The sequence below is a fragment of the Oculina patagonica genome, chromosome 6, assembly GCF_052425735.1.
Source record: "Oculina patagonica isolate OP01 chromosome 6, crgOcupat, whole genome shotgun sequence".
Lineage (NCBI taxonomy): Eukaryota > Metazoa > Cnidaria > Anthozoa > Scleractinia > Oculinidae > Oculina > Oculina patagonica.
In genome coordinates, this window is record NC_135763.1 from 21557991 (window position 1) to 21575894 (window position 17904).

Sequence of the window (17904 nt, forward strand, 5' to 3'; positions counted from 1 at the left end):
TTCGAGTTTTGCAGTTTTTTCAAAATCACAGTTGTAGTTCAGTCAACAAAGTCTGTGACGAATCCCACAAGATAGCGCTGTCGAAATTAACAAGCTGTCGCTCGAATTAACAAACAAATTCAAGCAGTTTCCACAGAGACGCTTTTCCCTAAAGTTGAGTCGCTTCTAAACTCATGTTATTGACAGAACATTACATCTCTGCGCCGGTTTAAATGTGTCTTTCTGAAATGGGCAATACCGCTGGAAATTGTAGCCTGAAGGCTCCATTTATTCGTTTGGGTATAAGTTTCGGCAGCCACCGAAAACGTGTCGCACAACTTTGGTTTTATTCGTTTCTAAAAAGGTGAGATATTTTGGAAGAAGCCGCCCAAGTGACTTCAAAAGACGGAACAATAGAGCAATTAACCTACCTTGAGCGAACGGAGTTGTGAACGTATCCTTTTGTTCTTGAAGTGCGATTGAACGTCTGATAACCACTGCAGACATTTTGTAGATTTAAGTCTTTCGCACTGTATTTTTAGCTTTTATCTTTATATATTAGTAAAGAGCGTGTTGAGAGCTTTAAAAAGAGATCTTGAACAAGTTGTTTTGATCGTTGGAGGCGAAATTAGTTTTGTTTCCTCCGAGCGCGGAGCGGCGGTCTCAAATTCCGGCGTGTGTTTTATTTGTATAAATTTAAACTCTTGCTTTTGTTGCTGAAATTTTATTCCAGCTTTCTAAGTGCACATAAAGTGATATATTAATCGAGGATTCACTTTAATTTTGTCTAACAAAGCAATAAGCTACTGTAAGTGAGTGCTTTGTTTTTGTAACCCGCCATGTTTTTTTGTGTCAAAGCGTTGTCGTCTGTTCACCACAGAATAAAAACAAGGGATTTGATATTTTTGATTTTTCCGTACAACAAAGCGAATGAAACCTTGATTTATAATATTGTGAACACGGGAAACTCTATAAGCTTTATTTACCTAGCCTTCGGTGACGATTTAAACGATGTTGAATGTGAAACGGTGCTACGAGCGAGTAAGCTTTTAGCCGAGCTTTTCTAATTTTCGCCAAGTTTACCAAATATAACCTTTGCTTAGCTTTATTGTGTGTCACGCCAAGCTTTTGATTTGCATTTTTAAAAACAATTAGACATTTTAGATCAAACTGGTTTTATTACTACTTTGATTAGTACTTTAAGTTTATTTCATCAATACAGTCATGATTTGCGTTACGACCACAGCATGATTTGTGAGAATTTCAAAGCATAATGACTTTCTCCCGGTGATCGAGAAGTGAGTTCTCGCCGGGAACACTTCCCGAGATTTATTCCAGCCCCCCAAATCGCGGTGCGGTAGTAATCCATCGCGCCGCGATCGCGACTATCGCGGCAATCACGGCGCGTTCGCGCTCACTTACAATCGCGTCGCGATTATTATTATTATAGCTGTACAGTACTGTGCAAAAGTAATGCAAACAAAATTTATTCTTTGTTCTTGCAAATTTTTGAAGAAATTTCTTCGAATTATTGAGACATGTTTTTTTGCGCTCCACGCAAAAAATCATGAACTTCGTCGAAATTTGGAGACAGCGACATTCGAAATAGCGAATTTTCGAGGAAGAGAAACAATGACTTATCGAAGTTCAAAGCAACGAAATTTGCTGCATGTAGCTTATGTGCGACATATTAATAAACTAACGCGAAGCGTGTTCCTTCAAGTTCCTAACAAGCTGTGACAAAGTAATTTGAAAAATTGCTAGGGGCAAATGAAAGTTGCTGAAACTTCAAAGTATACCACTGTAGAGGCTATATTTGCAACATAAACAAGCACAATAGGTGCAGCAAAAAAATATCAAAATATCGTAATTTTTCCTTCGAAAAGTTACAAATGTCGACAAATTTCTTTTGCATAGTACTGTATCACATATTTTTAAAAGGCTTGAATGTATCGCCTTTATTTAGATTTGAAATAACTGTGTGATTGATTGCTTTATTGATTCTCTCCAGTTTTATGAAATCAGTTGTTGGGAAGGATCTAACAAAAGTAACCATGCCAGTTCATTTCAATGAGCCACTCTCATTTTTACAGGTGAGGACTTCTATTTATATTGGTCTGCATTTACAGTCTGACAGGTCGTATCTGAGAAAAATAATACAGTATGCTGATAAAATTGCGTTGTTCTTCATCTGTTCATCTGCTATAAACAACATTTTTATTTGGAGAAAGAGAAAATGTGCAGTGTAATCAATGTGTAACAGAAGGAATGTCTCAAATGCCTATATCTATTCAGTTACTTGTACTTGTGGCCAGGGTAGTATCTTTTAAAATCAACTATCCTAGCCTGGGGCATATATCATCATAATCCATGGATCAAATATTTTTAGTGCAACTGATTGGTCTTTAAACATGTCACATGATGCAGGCAAAACTGGTTACTCCACAGTTTTCACACTTTGCATTGTACCTTGATGTTGCATGTTAACAATAGAACTTATAACCAGCTTGCAGCATTAATATTTCTTAAAATATATGGAGAAAGATTTATTTTCATTTTATAAAAGCTAAAAAGTCATCTCAAAATGAGCAGCCTTGTGCACAAATATTTTAAGGATAATAAAATCACTAGACTTCATTTGGCTTCAAAAATATTCACGGATAATAATTATTGTCCTTGGACATTTGTTCACATCAAATGTCCCCCTTTCTCAGGCCTTTTTTAGCCTCACTATCCAAGCCCACACCTGAAATAGCATTTACCTCAAATTTTGTGAGCTATAATGTGAACATGTTATAGCAACAAACTTCTATTATTATATTTCAAAATGACTTGACTAGGAATAGAAATTTGATAAAATGTTTTTCTTAAATTGAAAACAAAACCCTTTTTTCTGTTCTCCAAACAGCATGCAAACAATGAAAATGTTTTCCTGAATTTTCTGACTACATTATTCAACTGCAAGGCATATTAAACTTGTTGTTTGCATTTAGATAGTTTACATAGTTCCACATACTCTTGAAATTGGTCTCAGATTTTGGACCTGTATAAAGCCTAATCAATCAATCAACACAAGCGTTGCACCTTTTCTTGTCAATTCTGGCTGGAAGCCATGCTAAGTTGCTATTTTGAAGCCAGTTGATTGCATTTATGCTATTCTTCATGGAAGATATGATGTAAGTGCCAAACTTCAACAAAAACTAGGATTATCAAATTTGGCAGTCATGATCCAAAAAAGTAGAGATACACAGGATGGAACAGTAAAAAAGTTTTTGTAGCCTCTTTACAGTCAAAACTGGTGAAGTGTTTTTATTAATTAATTTTATTTATTTATTTGTGTTTTTACTTATTTATTAATTTTTATTTTTTGTTTTTATTTATTTTTTTTGAGCGTTTTCCAATTCGCAAAATTTGATTTTTTGTTCTTTGCTGAGGCCCTGTTAGGGGTAAATTCCGACGGGCGACACGGCTCTGAAACAGCGACATGAAGGAGCTGAAATGACGACGAAAGACAAGATGCTACCGTGAAATTACAACAGCATTCTTTGAACATGAAAAAGGAATGGGAAAATGTTTCTTCTTTCAGGTCTGAAAAAGTATGCATACACCAAGGGCATCTCGTTGAAAACCAAGATCTGTGATAATCACGCAACGGTAGATCGCCAGGCTTCTTTAGACAACCTGTTGACAGCTATCAATATCCAATAATTAATGGCTAGAAAAGTTTTTCGTTCCTAACTTTGTGTACAGTCAATCTTTTTCCATGCTCTTTTTTTTTTTCTGAACTTGCAGCAAACAAGCAAATTTTAAGTGGTCCAACAGGCAATAAAAATGGAACAGAAATAAGGCCCATTTTAGCTGGCAACAGTGCCTATCCGCTAACGAACTGGCTAGTGAAACCCTACCCGGACAGAGGATGCCTGACTCAGGAGCAGCGAAAGTTTAAAACCTAAAGTTTCGGGGCGCTACGATCTGTAGTGGAACGATCGCGCGAGCATTTAGCATGTTGAAAGTTCGTTGGAGAATTGCGTTGAAAAAGGTTGAACAAAAAACGAGCATCCTAAAAAAGACTATGATTGCTACGTGACTTTTGCACAACTTTGTATTGAAAGGGGTGACCTTTGTGGCATGAATAACAACAATTTAATAACAGAAGATAAACGATTAGATAAAGACAATTATTTTGATGCCAAATCTTTAAAAATGTCAACTGTGGCGTTTGTTTGTTCAAATCTTGCGTTGTGCTGTTCCATACTTTTTCCCACATTTCAATAAAAGAACTCTGCCAGTCTGGAGTCGTACTTTTTTGCCTTTCTTTTTTCAGGCGGTTCTGATTCATCAAGGGGAAACATTTACTCTTTTGATTTGCAAAGCCTCGTTTACACTCAGCTCTGAGGTAAAGGTAGAGCTTAATGTATGACCGAAAGAGGGAAATTATATTTAATGAGTTTTCTTAGGATTGAAGAGCAGAAATGTCAATCTAAAAAGCAAAACATACATTGTTTTTTTATTTTTTTGACCTGAAGATTGACCTGAGTCAAGAGGAACTGCACTACATGTAGCTTCAATGATATATCCTGCTGTGAATTCCACGCTACAATGAACACAACTTTTATAATTTATAGACGACAACAACAGCCTTTTCAGTGCACAAATGAAGCTCTAAAGAGGAATACACGTAGATGTGACGCATTTTTTTTTCTTTAAATTAGCTGTACGCTTTTCAATTTTGGAAATATTTGAGCTGCAGCCAGCAGTTATCAAGAAAAATACAGACAAGTTTTACGTTCTTAAAATAACATTCTAACCTTTGCCGACAACATTGTACTGAAAATCAATGAAATTAATTGTTACTCAAGCAGAAAACGCGTAGAAGAAGAATGAAATACACCAGGTTATTACAAACGCATAATACAGTGTACTAACCGAAAGAGAGAAATTATATTGATGAGTTTTATAACGGATCTGAAAAGCAGAAGTGTCTCAGTAATAATCAACAAGATGTCATTTGATGGACCTGCCTGTAAATTTTTCGTTGTCGTTGTTGTGCATATAACGCTAGTATTCCGCAACTTAAATTGAGCGAGAAAAGCAGTTTTTAACATGAAGCTCTAAAATCTCTTTGGACATGTGTTGGAGTGTCTTGTCTTGAGGTCGCTTGTTAAGTTTTAATTTGTGCAATTGTGAGATGTATCAGAATAACAGCTTCACTTTGCCAATTTAAAGAATATCGTGCTTTCATTTGATATCTATTATTTTATCTTGAGAGTTTTGGAAAGTAGTTGAAAATCATTTCTGCTTACAACGCGTAGGAAAATGGTGGAGGTTTCAACAGGATATTTACTGTTACAACTGTATTTATAGAGATTAAAGTCGTGGAATATAGGAGATATAGCTTTCATATCTACGTAACTCTGCCTCGTCCCCAGGCGCCGATTGGCCGGACGTTGAGGCGGTAAGGCAGGAAAACAGGGAGCGCGGGGATTGATGGTTAGGGAGCGAGCCGCGGAGCGCCTGGCAGATCTTGCATTCAATATGGCGGACCAAAATGTCATTAACCCTGAAATGGGTATTAAAAACAGCAAAAGAGCCGTCTATTTAGCATTTTTACAGCACAGAGCGCCTTGGACACATCTTTTATGAAAAATATTCTTATTAAGACGACGGACTTCACCACCATTTTCGCATGCTTCATGTCCCAGCTCAGCTTGAGAAGAGCCAGGAGGAGCATACAAGGCACTCTGTGAAGTTAAAAAAGCTTTAAATCCTTTACGGCAAAGAGACATTGAAATGTCTAATGACATTTTCCGAACTCCAAGAGAGACAGGTAGGGTACTCATTTCCGTTTATCGAAGTTGTCCTGTAAATCCGAGTGTAAATGACAAGAAAATTAGTTATCCTTTCCATTATTGTTTTGTGTAGAATTTTTTTCGTAGAGCCCGAGAGTTAGTTGCCTTTTAGTTAATTCCATGGACGCTCATTTAAGCCAGACGCGACAAAGATAATGCAACAACAGTATGAATCCATCGATACAAATAACAATTCATCTGTCTTTGGGATGTCATTTCTACTATCTCTGGTTTACTTCAATAAAATGTAATTATCTGCTTATCAGTAATCAAGCACAACCTTTGATAGTTGTTTTATTAATTGAAAATAAAAATTACATTAAAAATGTTTGATATCATAACTGTAATTTTTTTTCAATGCAATTTTTTTTTATTGATTGCCAGTAGGTGACTTTTTTCCCATTAAACCACAATTTATTAAGGATAAAAATTATACACATTTTTTTTGTTAAGCATTGTGGCAGTGAGTCTGCCATTTATGCTGTGAATGCAACTGAGGCAACTAAATTGTTTGGAATGTACCCTATGCCATGCCATGCTATCCTGCGTGGCCGGCGTTCGAAGGGGAGGGAGAAGGGAAGTTTTGGACATCCAAGGCCCACCATCATTCTATTCTAAATAACTCTAGTAACAAACCCCTCTTAATTTTTTATCACTCTCCTGTAATTCTTTACAAATTGAAAATAGTACATGTATTTGTAAAATTCTTTACTTTTTTAGCCACTGAAAAGAAATGTTTACTTTGTGCTTGCAAATTTGGTGTCTAAAGGCCTTTGTTATGCTCCCACTGACTTGATATTAACTAATTACAAAAGGAGCTGGGGTGAACTGTACAGTAATGGAGGGTTGAAGAGGGTAGTAAATCACTTTAGAAAATCAATCAAGTTAATTTTCAGGAGAAGGCTAACTATTATGTCTAGATCATAATCAGATGAAGGGCACCACCAAGGAAATTGTCGTACAAACAGTAATCCTCAGATTATCTCATGCACAACTTATTTAAATTCACAGTAGGTTAAGGCCATGCAGGTAAAACCCTCCTGGCTAGATAACTTTTGCAAATTGAAGGGAAATGTCTGAATGGTTTTGCAAAATCAGTACTACTAAAATATTTTTAAAAATGTAAAAAGGTATCTTTTTCTCCTACAACAGCTGTTGTCATGGGTATAAAGCAGCAGGGTAGGCAAAGCATACATTCAACATTTAAAGTGTTTTAATTATTTTCCAAGACTGCTAGAGGCAGTGGGCTATTAGCAGACTGGGGAAAAAGTAGCAACTCCAGGTTTGCCGGTTTATTTATTTTAATCAAATTGAATATGGTTAGACAGGAGTTGCCATGTTCACATGAAATGCATTTAAGAGTCAGTAACAAACCCTTTGATGTAAAATTGCCTGGCATCTCAATTTATTTTCCTACACTATCTCAGCCATAAACTCTTGGGCCGGCAAAAATGATTTAAGTTTTGCTGTCTGTCATAGTCCAGTGTTTTGTTACCCTTAGGAATAAAGTTTTTTGATATCTTTGCAAGCACTGATAAATAGACGTGAAAAGCGATCCGGCTCTTTTTTAAATAAACTCTAAAAAGTGACACGAGACACTAAGCCCAGAGGGCTTTTGATTAATGAAAGGTCTTAATGAGATCTACCTGAAAATACCAAAATATATTTTTCTTAAAGATGGTCAATTTTGGGGTACACTGATACCTTAATGCATCGCAAATCGCTTTCAATATTATTATTTCCCCTAATCATACCTCATGCAAAATAGTCGATATCGCAAAGAGATCTTTGATTAGTTCATGAAATTTAGCTGTAGTTAGAAGCAATGACTTGTTAGTGATATAATTTTTATTAACTTTTTATAGCGACTGGCTGAAGATTTAGAGTATGCAGATATCCTAAACAGAGCTTCATGTAAGTGTCAAGAGTAGTTATTGTGGTTTATATGGTCTGTAACCAATTAGAGAACCATATGGGCTCTGCATGACTCCACTTGACTAGACAAAAGGCCACACTTCTGCATTCCATTTCCAAGTGATCTAAGATACAAAACAATGTGTAATGAAAACAAGCTTATAGTCATTCCCCAGCACATCCCTACTGCGCATAACTGCACTGACACATGATTAGTACACATGCATTAAAAGTCATGGCAGCATTGTTTCTTTATGGATGGACCTTGCCAGAGAGGTAAATCATCATTTTTTTCAAAAACAAGTATAGTGACCTATCATTTTTCCTGTTATTTAAAATAGGAAAATTTTAATATATTAAAATTCAGCTGCATAGCGAGGCCTAGAGGACACAAACAAAAGAAATTTTGCAAGCATGTTTATTCATTTATCTTGTTTGTGTCCTCCAGACCTTGTTACCAAGCTGAATTTAAATATATTGAAAGTGTCCTATTGGATAATAACTTTCTTTCTTTAAGACAAAATCTAGACCAATTCTCAGTGTTGAATAAGAAAGGATCATTGAAAATGTGTTATAGGCAAGCAAATTGTGTGACTATAAACATGATGATAAGGAAATATTGCACATAAACAAGGTGAATTGCGCCTAAAAGGGCATGGGTCCCCCCGGTTTTTATACAGAATTTAAGTTCTTATAAGATAATGACCACTTAAAGTTTGACAAAAATCTCAGTGCAGGTTCTATTTCAGTGGAATTACCTAAGTTTCCAACATCCCCCAAATGAACACTGCAGTGCCTATACAGAGCACTTGTTTATTATTTTCTGGTTGCCAATATTCTTTCTGCTTCCCATGGATACACAGCTATAATAATATTTACAGCTATAACGAAATCTGTTAGTAGCTGCAACCAATTTTTCAGTTAAATTAATGTGTTATTGTTAAATTCTCTGTTATTCCACAGTTTGTAAAGATTCTTTATGGCGACTTGCTCATGTAGCAGCATTTGCTAGTTCAACCTATTCAACTGTGCTTGAAAGGTGAGGTCAGCTATTTTTTTAACCTTGCGCAGTCAGTTCATAATCTGGCTGGCTGTTTTTGTCGTTTTAGTTTTTTTGTCGGTAAATCGTTCCAGACCCACGCGGCCCAGCCAGCTCCTTTGTCACGGTTATGCAAGATTTGATGTTTACTAGTGATCACTCGTTTAACATGAAAACTCTGCTCTCTGTTTCAAGTGAAATGTATAAGGCCATGCGCACAGTGTTGGTGTACAAATCACAATTTCTAATGATGTCTGACTTTACTCATGTATTTTTTGCAAATTAGAATAAAAATTATATGACAGTAACATAATTATACAGATGTATTCTTCATTATCTAACCAAGTTGCATTACTGTTTGTTTAAATTCTCGTTTGCTTGGTTAAAACATAAGAACAAGAAAAAGTTAAGTCCACTCACCAAAATTCTTTACATGCTGCGTAACATTTTGGTTCACAACCACACGCTTAATACATCATTAATGTAGCGTTTATGTCGTTTGAAATGCTTCCAACTTGCATTTGCTAAACCAGCGTTTAACATTTGTTTCTGTTGTTCGAATCATACCTTTTTATGTGTTGAATTGTTTGTTTATATGGATTGAATCGTTTGTTTAATTACCGTAAAGATCCATGTATAAGCCGCACCTTTTTACTTGAAATTTTAGTCAAAAATCGGGGGTGCGGCTTATCTACGGAATAATTAAAACGACCTGAAAACTTTGTTGTTGTTCACTGCCTTTCTTTCCTTTGCAAAGCTGTTTGCAGTGACACCTGCCGCCTGATGGTCACTTCGATGCGTGTCTTCCCGCCGCATGCGAGAAAATACCAAGATATAAATCGCAAGTACTCACAAGGCAAATGGCCGACTGCTTCGCATTTTTATTGACCTTCACGGCAGATACATCTATTGGATTATCAAACTCCTATTTTGCATGAAGTTTTTATCCTGTTGCGGGTAGCAGTTTCCAAGAATCTTGAAAACATGGTTTCTTCCCCGAGCCAAACCGAAAGAAAGTGCTGCCATGTTTGTCTCTCTACATTTCAAAGCTTGGTTACTAAGCAGTCATTCGCGGACGAATAGGCCATTTCTGAGTTGGGACTAATAACTATCCTGCACGCAGTTGATGTAGTGAGACAATAGCGAGACACCTCATGATCATGACATATTTACACCACGTAACACTCTGTTCATGTAGACTACTACTAACTAAACAGTACTGCGGTTAGCCTAACTAGCACTGCGGTTAGCCTCACTAGCACTCCGGTTAGCCTAACTAGCACTCCGGTTAGCCTACTTTAGCTTGGGATGCTTGCAGTTAGCTTTTTTATAGGGTTAGGAAAACGATTGAAACCAAAGATAAAAACCGTTGAAACCATTGGCAAAAACCATTAAAGTGACAAAAACGATGGAAACGACGACAAACCATTGAAACACTAAATGCAAACGCTGGATTGAAATTTGATCACCCAACCAAAAGTTTACGTAAATTTTTTTCAATATAACGCTAGAAAATCAGTTCTTTCTCCGAACCTGCAGACATTTGACAAGAAGTACGCCTTTGACTGGAATATTCTACAAGTTATGTACTGTGCACCTCGGTTTTCGAGATTTTTGTGTCTAATTGTTGGTGGAAGCAGAAACAATCGCGAAAATGTCTCATATGTTCACTCCTGTTTCCCTGTAATTTTCGAGTACGATGTTTTGATTTTATTATAAATTCAAAATAAGTGGATTTTCAGCCACTTTCTTATCACCAGGTTATTTATGTACATGAAATTTACTTTACTTTTATGTTGTCAGATTACTATTAATTGTCCGTGAATTTTGCATTCTAGCTCGTTTTCCGCTATTGTACACCAGCACCATACGCATGGCCATAATTATGTGTCTTTCAAGCATTTTATCAGAAGAAAGGGCTGAATAATCACATAGCAAAACTAAAGAGCACTTGGATATGTCCAAGCTATTTAAAACTACCACTACGTCAGACCAATGCGATCGCTTTCTTGTAGCTATGTAGCTAATCATTCACCTATTTTTTTTTTAAAAATATTTACAAATACTCTGCGCTCTGTTTGTGTGAAATATTTATTTTTGTGCTATTCAGGCTTTTTGCTCTGAACGACTACAAGTCGTAACATTTATCCAGAACGTGTTGATTATTGCAAAACAACAACTTGTTTTCTGGATATTCCAATTTTTGTTTTAAGTTTATTTTTTGAATTGAAACGAAAATTACAAGCCCAGCAAGAATGTGTCAAGGCAATGATGTTTTTCCCATATGGGAAAAACATCATCGTGCCAGGGGAATTACCTACTGAATCACACAGTCAGGTACATGTATGCTCTATTTATACTTGCAAAAGCTCGTAGGACAATGCTAAACAGAGAAATACAATGGGATGGCCGTAGTCTACTCTTTACACTACTAGGAGTATGTACAGTACTGTGAAAAAACATGTGAAAAATGCATTGTTTTCACACACTTTTTTTACGTTTTTCGCTATTTTTCACATCAATTTCACATGCAAATTTCACAATCACACATGTAAAATTTTGTACTATTAGTGAAATATGTGTGAAAAATGGTGTGAAAAGGTGTGAAACGATGTCATCCCTTTGACACACATTTTCGCATGTAATTTCACATGGGGTTGAGCTAGCATTGGAATGCTCCGTTTACATATTTTTCACGTGCATTTTCATATGCAACTTCACATGGGATTGAGCATGGAAATGCTTCATTCACATATTTTTCGCATGTGAATCGATCCTTTTCACACACATTTTACATGCAATTTCACAGGGAAAAGAGTACATTGGAAAAATAATAAATTTAAACAGAATGCAGTTTATAACTGAACTTGACAGTCTTGGGGTTTGTTGACATATATAGAACCATAACAGCCATTTAGAATAGTTTGAAAAAAATTATTAGGCTAACACTATTCCAATATAATTATACTCTTAACTCAAATGCCTTTCATTGGCATACAAATTTATCTCTTCTGACTTCAAAACTTGTGGCTTATGGTTTTTGACTCAGACAAGGAAAAAGCAGACTTAGTTGCTGGCTGTCCTCAGCCCAGAGATGGTACTCCAGCTTGTAAATGACAGGGATGATCGAATGGAGGCGAAACTCAGGACCCAAAAAAATCCCTAAGTCTCCCGACATTACCCAAAAAAATCCGTAGACCAAAAACTAACCCCCAAAAAGTCCCTTGTCAAATTACCACTGTAAGTGTTTTTGCTAATAATATAATACAAAGAAAACCATAAAAGATTGAACACTCGTGTTTGTTTATTCATCACACCATAAATACGCCAAGGCCATGCCAAGGCACTTTAGTTCGTTTTTAATACCCAAAAAAATCCCCTATTTAAATCAAATCACCCAAAAAAATACTTGCAAAAATTTTCCAACCCAAAAAATCCCGGAATCGAAAATTTCAAACCCCAAAAAATCCTTCGATCATCCCCGTCATTTACAAGCCGGAGTACCCCCCTGGGGTCCTCAGATGAGATGCATGATAAATTTCTGTTCTTTCTAGTTTGTCCAGTTTAGAAGGTTTCCTTGTTCTTCTTCAGAGGGTGGGGACAGGGGGGTCTGAACCTCCCGTCTCCCGTACTGCCCCTTCCCGTACCTTTTACTGCCGCTTCCGCCCCTTTCTGTAGTGGTGCCCTCCTCTTTGTCCCATATCTATTGCGAAATGTAACTAAACATTGCAAAATTTTACTTGTTTTCTCCCGGTTCCCGCCACCTTAGGAATCCTGCTTCCAGCCCTCTCTTCTCCCACTTCCCGCCCCTTTTCTCCCGGTCTCCCGCCCCCCTGTCCCCCTCCACTATTCAGCCTGTAAAAAATAAATTAAATGGATTTACCGATTAACCTCTTGGTATTACGTTAACTGTGTTGATTCGGTATTCTTATTACTAGCTATAGTGCACGTGAACTTTACCCGTATTAGACCTGAACAGTTTGCTGATCAGTGGCAGCAAGAATATATATGTCCGATAATACTACCCTGGGAAATAAGTCTGCTCTGGAGAATTTACAGTGTAAAATCCACAACAGTCTAATAATTAACACCCTGATGAAGCTTATCAGTGGTTTGGCGAATTTTATTTCACTCTGTGAACAAAATTATAAACGAAAAATTTTGTAATGGACGTCACACACACTCTGATCCATTGGCTGAAAGAATTCCACCGAACATATCTGCAGCTTTTGTGTAAATTGTTTTGCTTCTTTAAGGTGTCTCCATACAGTTTTTTTGTGGGCCTTTTAGCGACCTCCCCTCACTCGGATCAATATGAAAATTACACCATATATTGCATTGGTTTTAGATTGAAGTTTGATTTAATATACTTTTTAAGGTAATCGATATTTCCATAGCAACCGTTAACAGAAAACCGCCAAATGAGAAAACCTGATTTTTGCGTGAAAAAACCCCCTAATATATTGATTCAGCCTCTTAAACTATGATGTACTGCAAATAAAATATTCAAGAATTAAAAAATTCTGTATGTTTGATTTCGAATAATTAATCGCAAAAATGTTCCAAATTGTACTTTTTGCTAATGCTCATTTTTGAGTTATTTTTTCAAAATAGCTCTTTAGTCGGCGCGATGTTCCGTGACTCAGTCAGTGGGTCAGTGGGTCAGTGGATCAGTGAAGTATGTTTGTTTGTCACACCAATCAGATTTCAGGTACTATCAGAACCAATTAAATTGCAGTTTTTAAAGGCGAAGTAATCTGACGAAATTATGTGTCGCAGCGTGTTCGTTGAAAGATTAATTGGTGAGTTGTGAATTATCATGGATTTGAAACGTATTCGTAGTTTGCGAATCAAATTGTGAGCTTCGATACAAAGTTCCCAACTTCGGCCCGAATTAATTAAATCCTTCTGTAGTTATGTTATTAAAAAGGGCTTTGCTACGCTAAACTGTTGGAAACAAATGTCATAAAAATAAAAAACTTTTATGTTCAGCGAGCCGTAAACATGTTGTCTCGAACAAATTAGTCTTCCCTGTCGCGTCGCGTCGCGTCGCGTCGCGTCGGCTTCGATGAAAATCAATTTTACATATGGGTAAACCATCCAGTTTCATCCGGTTTACAAACGCAGAAGACTTGAAATTGAAGACAGTGAAGATTATGCCTCACAGAAATCGTTAAATATGTGTTTTCATACAAAAAAGTAAAAATTTGACCAAAATTCTACATGCATGATATTTATTTATCGGCAAACACTTGCGTGATCGCTGATGCGAAACGTTGTCTTGCACTTCAAGCTACTTTCCTTGACAAATTCTAAAATCTTCGAGTTCAGAAATCGCCATGACTTTCGAGCAACATGTCTTGTTTCTCCTCAACTACCAAACTTGGAAAGTTCAGTCGGGCCGAAGTCGGGAAATTTGTATCGATGTTTGCAATTTGATTCGCAAACTCGCACCGTAATTGGCAACTTCATAACAAAGTTTCCAATTTCCCAACAAACTTCGCAAAGCGGGCGGCCAAAGTAAAATGAAATCAACTTTAAAACAGTTTGTTCAAACATTTAACATTTCGTTCAAACATTGAACCGGTACAAGTAACTTTACTGTTAAAAGCAACTACGATTGATTGCAAAAACAGAATAAGAGCGTGCCATTTCGTGACAACTTGATAACTCAATTAGTTCTTGTTTGTTGAATAGAATTTACGTTGTGAATGAACGAAAATCTTTGTTGAACAATTTTGACAGGAAAGAAATACTCCAGGTGTACTGCCCTTTAAAGAACTTTTCCGAAGAGAGTGGTTTTTTTTTTATCATTGTGTCTAGATACCCGGCAGCCGGGAAGTGTTTTCAAAATACTACATACCCGGCAGTCTGAAATTATTCTAGAATTTCCACGGAAAAACCAATCCAATCCTCCTCAAAACTATAGATCTTTGCTTAGAAATGCCAAGCGATTTCAATTATAGTTTTGGCTTTGTGTTGGAGGAAATTTTCGAGCCTGGGCATACTACAAAATCTTGATTCTTCGACACTTAGAAAAAATTCGTACTCTGACTCCGGTGTCAACTCTTATAGAATAATTTCTACAAAAACTGAAGTTGAAACCCTGCGAGAATATTCGATATTTGCTGAGAAATGCGAAGCGATTCTAAATAATGTTTTGCTTTTGTTGTGGACGAATTCTCTTGGCTTCGGCGTACTATAAAATCCTCGACTCACGGGCACGGTTGTTCAAAAGACTAGATACCCGGCAGTCAAAAATTCATGAATAATCAATACATTCAATATCCACAAAAATGATCATTGAAACCTAGCTCCCGAGAGTATTTCAGTATTTCAATTTTCGGTCGGAAATACCAAGCGAGTTTTTACAATGTCAGTTTGGTTTTGCACAAATTGTACGAACTTTATGTGACTCACGGGCACGATTTTTCAAAGACTACATACCCGGCAGTCAAAAATGCTTCCCGTTTTTCCATCAAAATTTCCATTTGAACCTGCTGAGATGTCGGTGTAGAAATACCAAGCGATTTTTCAACTTAAGGCCTCAACAATTGCCTCGGCAAAGTAGTACAAAATAGCTACAAAACGCTTGAGCGTTCGGTGACGAAAGTCCGCCACCGATGTAACTTCCGGTGTGACACTATAGTGGCGTGACAAAGGTGGCACGTGGTGTTGGTTTTCGCGCCAAAACGAACTTAGCGTTGGAAGCTTACCTTACAAATAACTAAGAAAACCGAGAGCTTCGTCGCTTCCAACGCTTAGCCGTTTTGCCCACAGAAGAACTTCGTCGCTTCCAACGCTGAGTTCGTTTTGGCGCGAAAACCAACACCACGTGCCACCTTTGTGGATATTGAATTTTTCATGAATTTTTGACTGCCGGGTATCTAGTCTTTTGAACAACCGTGCCCGTGAGTCGAGGATTTTATAGTACGCCGAAGCCAAGAGAATTCATCCACAACAAAAGCAAAACATTATTTAGAATCGCTTCGCATTTCTCAGCAAATATCGAATATTCTCGCAGGGTTTCAGCTTCAGTTTTTGTAGAAATTATTCTATAAGAGTTGACACCGGAGTCAGCGTACGAATTTTTTTTAAGTGTCGAAGAATCAAGATTTTGTAGTATGCCCAAGCTCAAAAATTTCCTCAAACACAAAGCCAAAACTATAATTGAAATCGCTTGGCATTTCTAAGCAAAGATCTATAGTTTTGAGGAGGATTGGATTAGTTTTTCCGTGGAAATTCTAGAATAATTTCAGACTGCCGGGTATGTAGTATTTTGAAAACACTTCCCGGCTGCCGGGTATCTAGACACAATGTTTTTTTATTTGACTTCTTTATTACTTCGTTTATTTTAGTACTTAACGTTCAATGTCTATATGAAGACGTGGCTTTTTCGAGAAAAACAAGGGTATCGTGTTACGGTCGTTTTAAAAAAAAACAAAGGTGTCATGTTACAAAAGTGAGAAAAACAACGGTATCATGTTACAGTGTTTGGCAAAAAGCCAAAAGTATTCCGTAACAAACAATAGTAACCCGTTACGGTTGCTACAAAGCTAGCAACAAAATAACCGCTTTAAACAGAATAAGAACGTGCCATTTTGTGACATTTTGACAATTGAATTAGTTTTGTTTTTTAATTAAATGATGAAAATTTCCGCATTAAATAAAACAGTTCTCATGTATCAAAATGTATGTAAAAATTATTTTGTTTGCAAGCAAACTTTGTGCAAAAAAGTGACTCCGTGGGGCGCCATACACAAATAGCTCAACCCATGGCATAAACCATCCCAACAGGACAATCACCCAGTTTCACCCCAAGCCACCCCATAAATTGAAAAAATAACTCCTGCACGCTTAGCGTGCCTATGTTTTATTTTTAGTGTTTGAGGTTGAATTACCAGAAATTGGCAGAAATTCAAGGCTTAAAATTGGTGAGACAGAAGTTGCAAGCATTGCAAGAACTGAAATATTTGAAATTCCCAGAAAGCTCAAAATTGATTTTGCATTTACGGGAATTGGTAGAAAAAACCTGACTGAAATCCTGCAGAATTTGTCTTTGAAATTATGTTAATAGTTAGAACTGGATGGCACTACACTAAAGGAATGATATATTCACACATTTTGGCTTAAATTTATCATTGTATTTCACACACACTTTCACATGGTTTTTAACTCGGAAAAGAGTTGTAGTGGGCGAAGTGAATTCACTCCTTCCATCCTTCACTTGATTCCTGTAAACATAGGCACGCAATACGTGCAAGTGTTTTACGGCCTCTTGAGAATTAGACCTGTTCTCTGATTACCTACATTTCTAGTTAAGTCAAATAATATTAACATGCCTAATTACCAGCCAAAATATTGTATTAATGCCAGTTTTCTTGAAATGCCTCATTTATTCAGCTTTAAGCCGAGACTCTAAACGTTTGGTTTTTAGAAATGGTTAGACTCCGACAAAAAAAACGAAACACTCGGAAATAAGCCGAGACCCAATTTTTTTCCTCCCAATCTCTTCTACAATAATTATTTCTGCCTGAGACTGTTTCTGTTCCTTTCCTTCTGTTCCTTTCTTTAAGTTTAGTTAATTTGCAGAATCATAGACTATGAGCAGTCCCTATTTTTTCGCAGAGTTCGAATAAAAATTTCGCTTCAAACTCGACGGACTCTGCGAAAAAATAGGGACTGCTCGTTGTCTAGCAGAATCACTGCTAACGTGACTTTTCAAGAGAAGGAGGGTCAAGAAGGAATCGATCTATTTGACTTGTTGTCGCGACACCAGAAACTGGCCAATCAGAAGTGTTCGTTCCCACGCGCTTGGTAAACATTGTAACACGATCTGACAGAAATCGGCTGCATGTAATATTTTTGTTCAAAAGCGAGAACTTAAAATACCATGACTTCTCTCACGTTCTCTGCTAAAAGAAACCGCTTCAGAAGAGTTTGATTGGATTGAGGATACTCGACAAATACTGGTAACATCTCATTTTTCGTTTTGATGACATTTAAAGTTCACCCGCTTGATCTGCTTGATCTTTTCGCTAGCATCTTGGCGAATTGCGACGAACTGAAGATTCACTGAATCATCAGGAATCATCCCGTATTCTCTGGCGATTTTGCAGTTGT

General features: G+C 36.9%; 1 protein-coding gene across 4 annotated transcripts in view; it reads left to right on the plus strand.

Annotated features, from left to right (window-relative positions):
* LOC144658794 (oxysterol-binding protein 1-like) overlaps positions 1-17904 on the plus strand; it is a 77286-nt gene that overhangs the window by 25848 nt on the left and 33534 nt on the right. For 2 of the 4 annotated variants that reach the window (XM_078519276.1, XM_078519277.1), the window contains exons 4-7: positions 1991-2072; positions 4304-4375; positions 7694-7742; positions 8706-8781. In XM_078519276.1, the coding sequence (XP_078375402.1) occupies positions 1991-2072; positions 4304-4375; positions 7694-7742; positions 8706-8781 (279 nt within the window). The remainder of the gene's footprint in view (positions 1-1990; positions 2073-4303; positions 4376-7693; positions 7743-8705; positions 8782-17904) is intronic. The other 2 variants (XM_078519278.1, XM_078519279.1) reach the window with 1 other exon arrangement.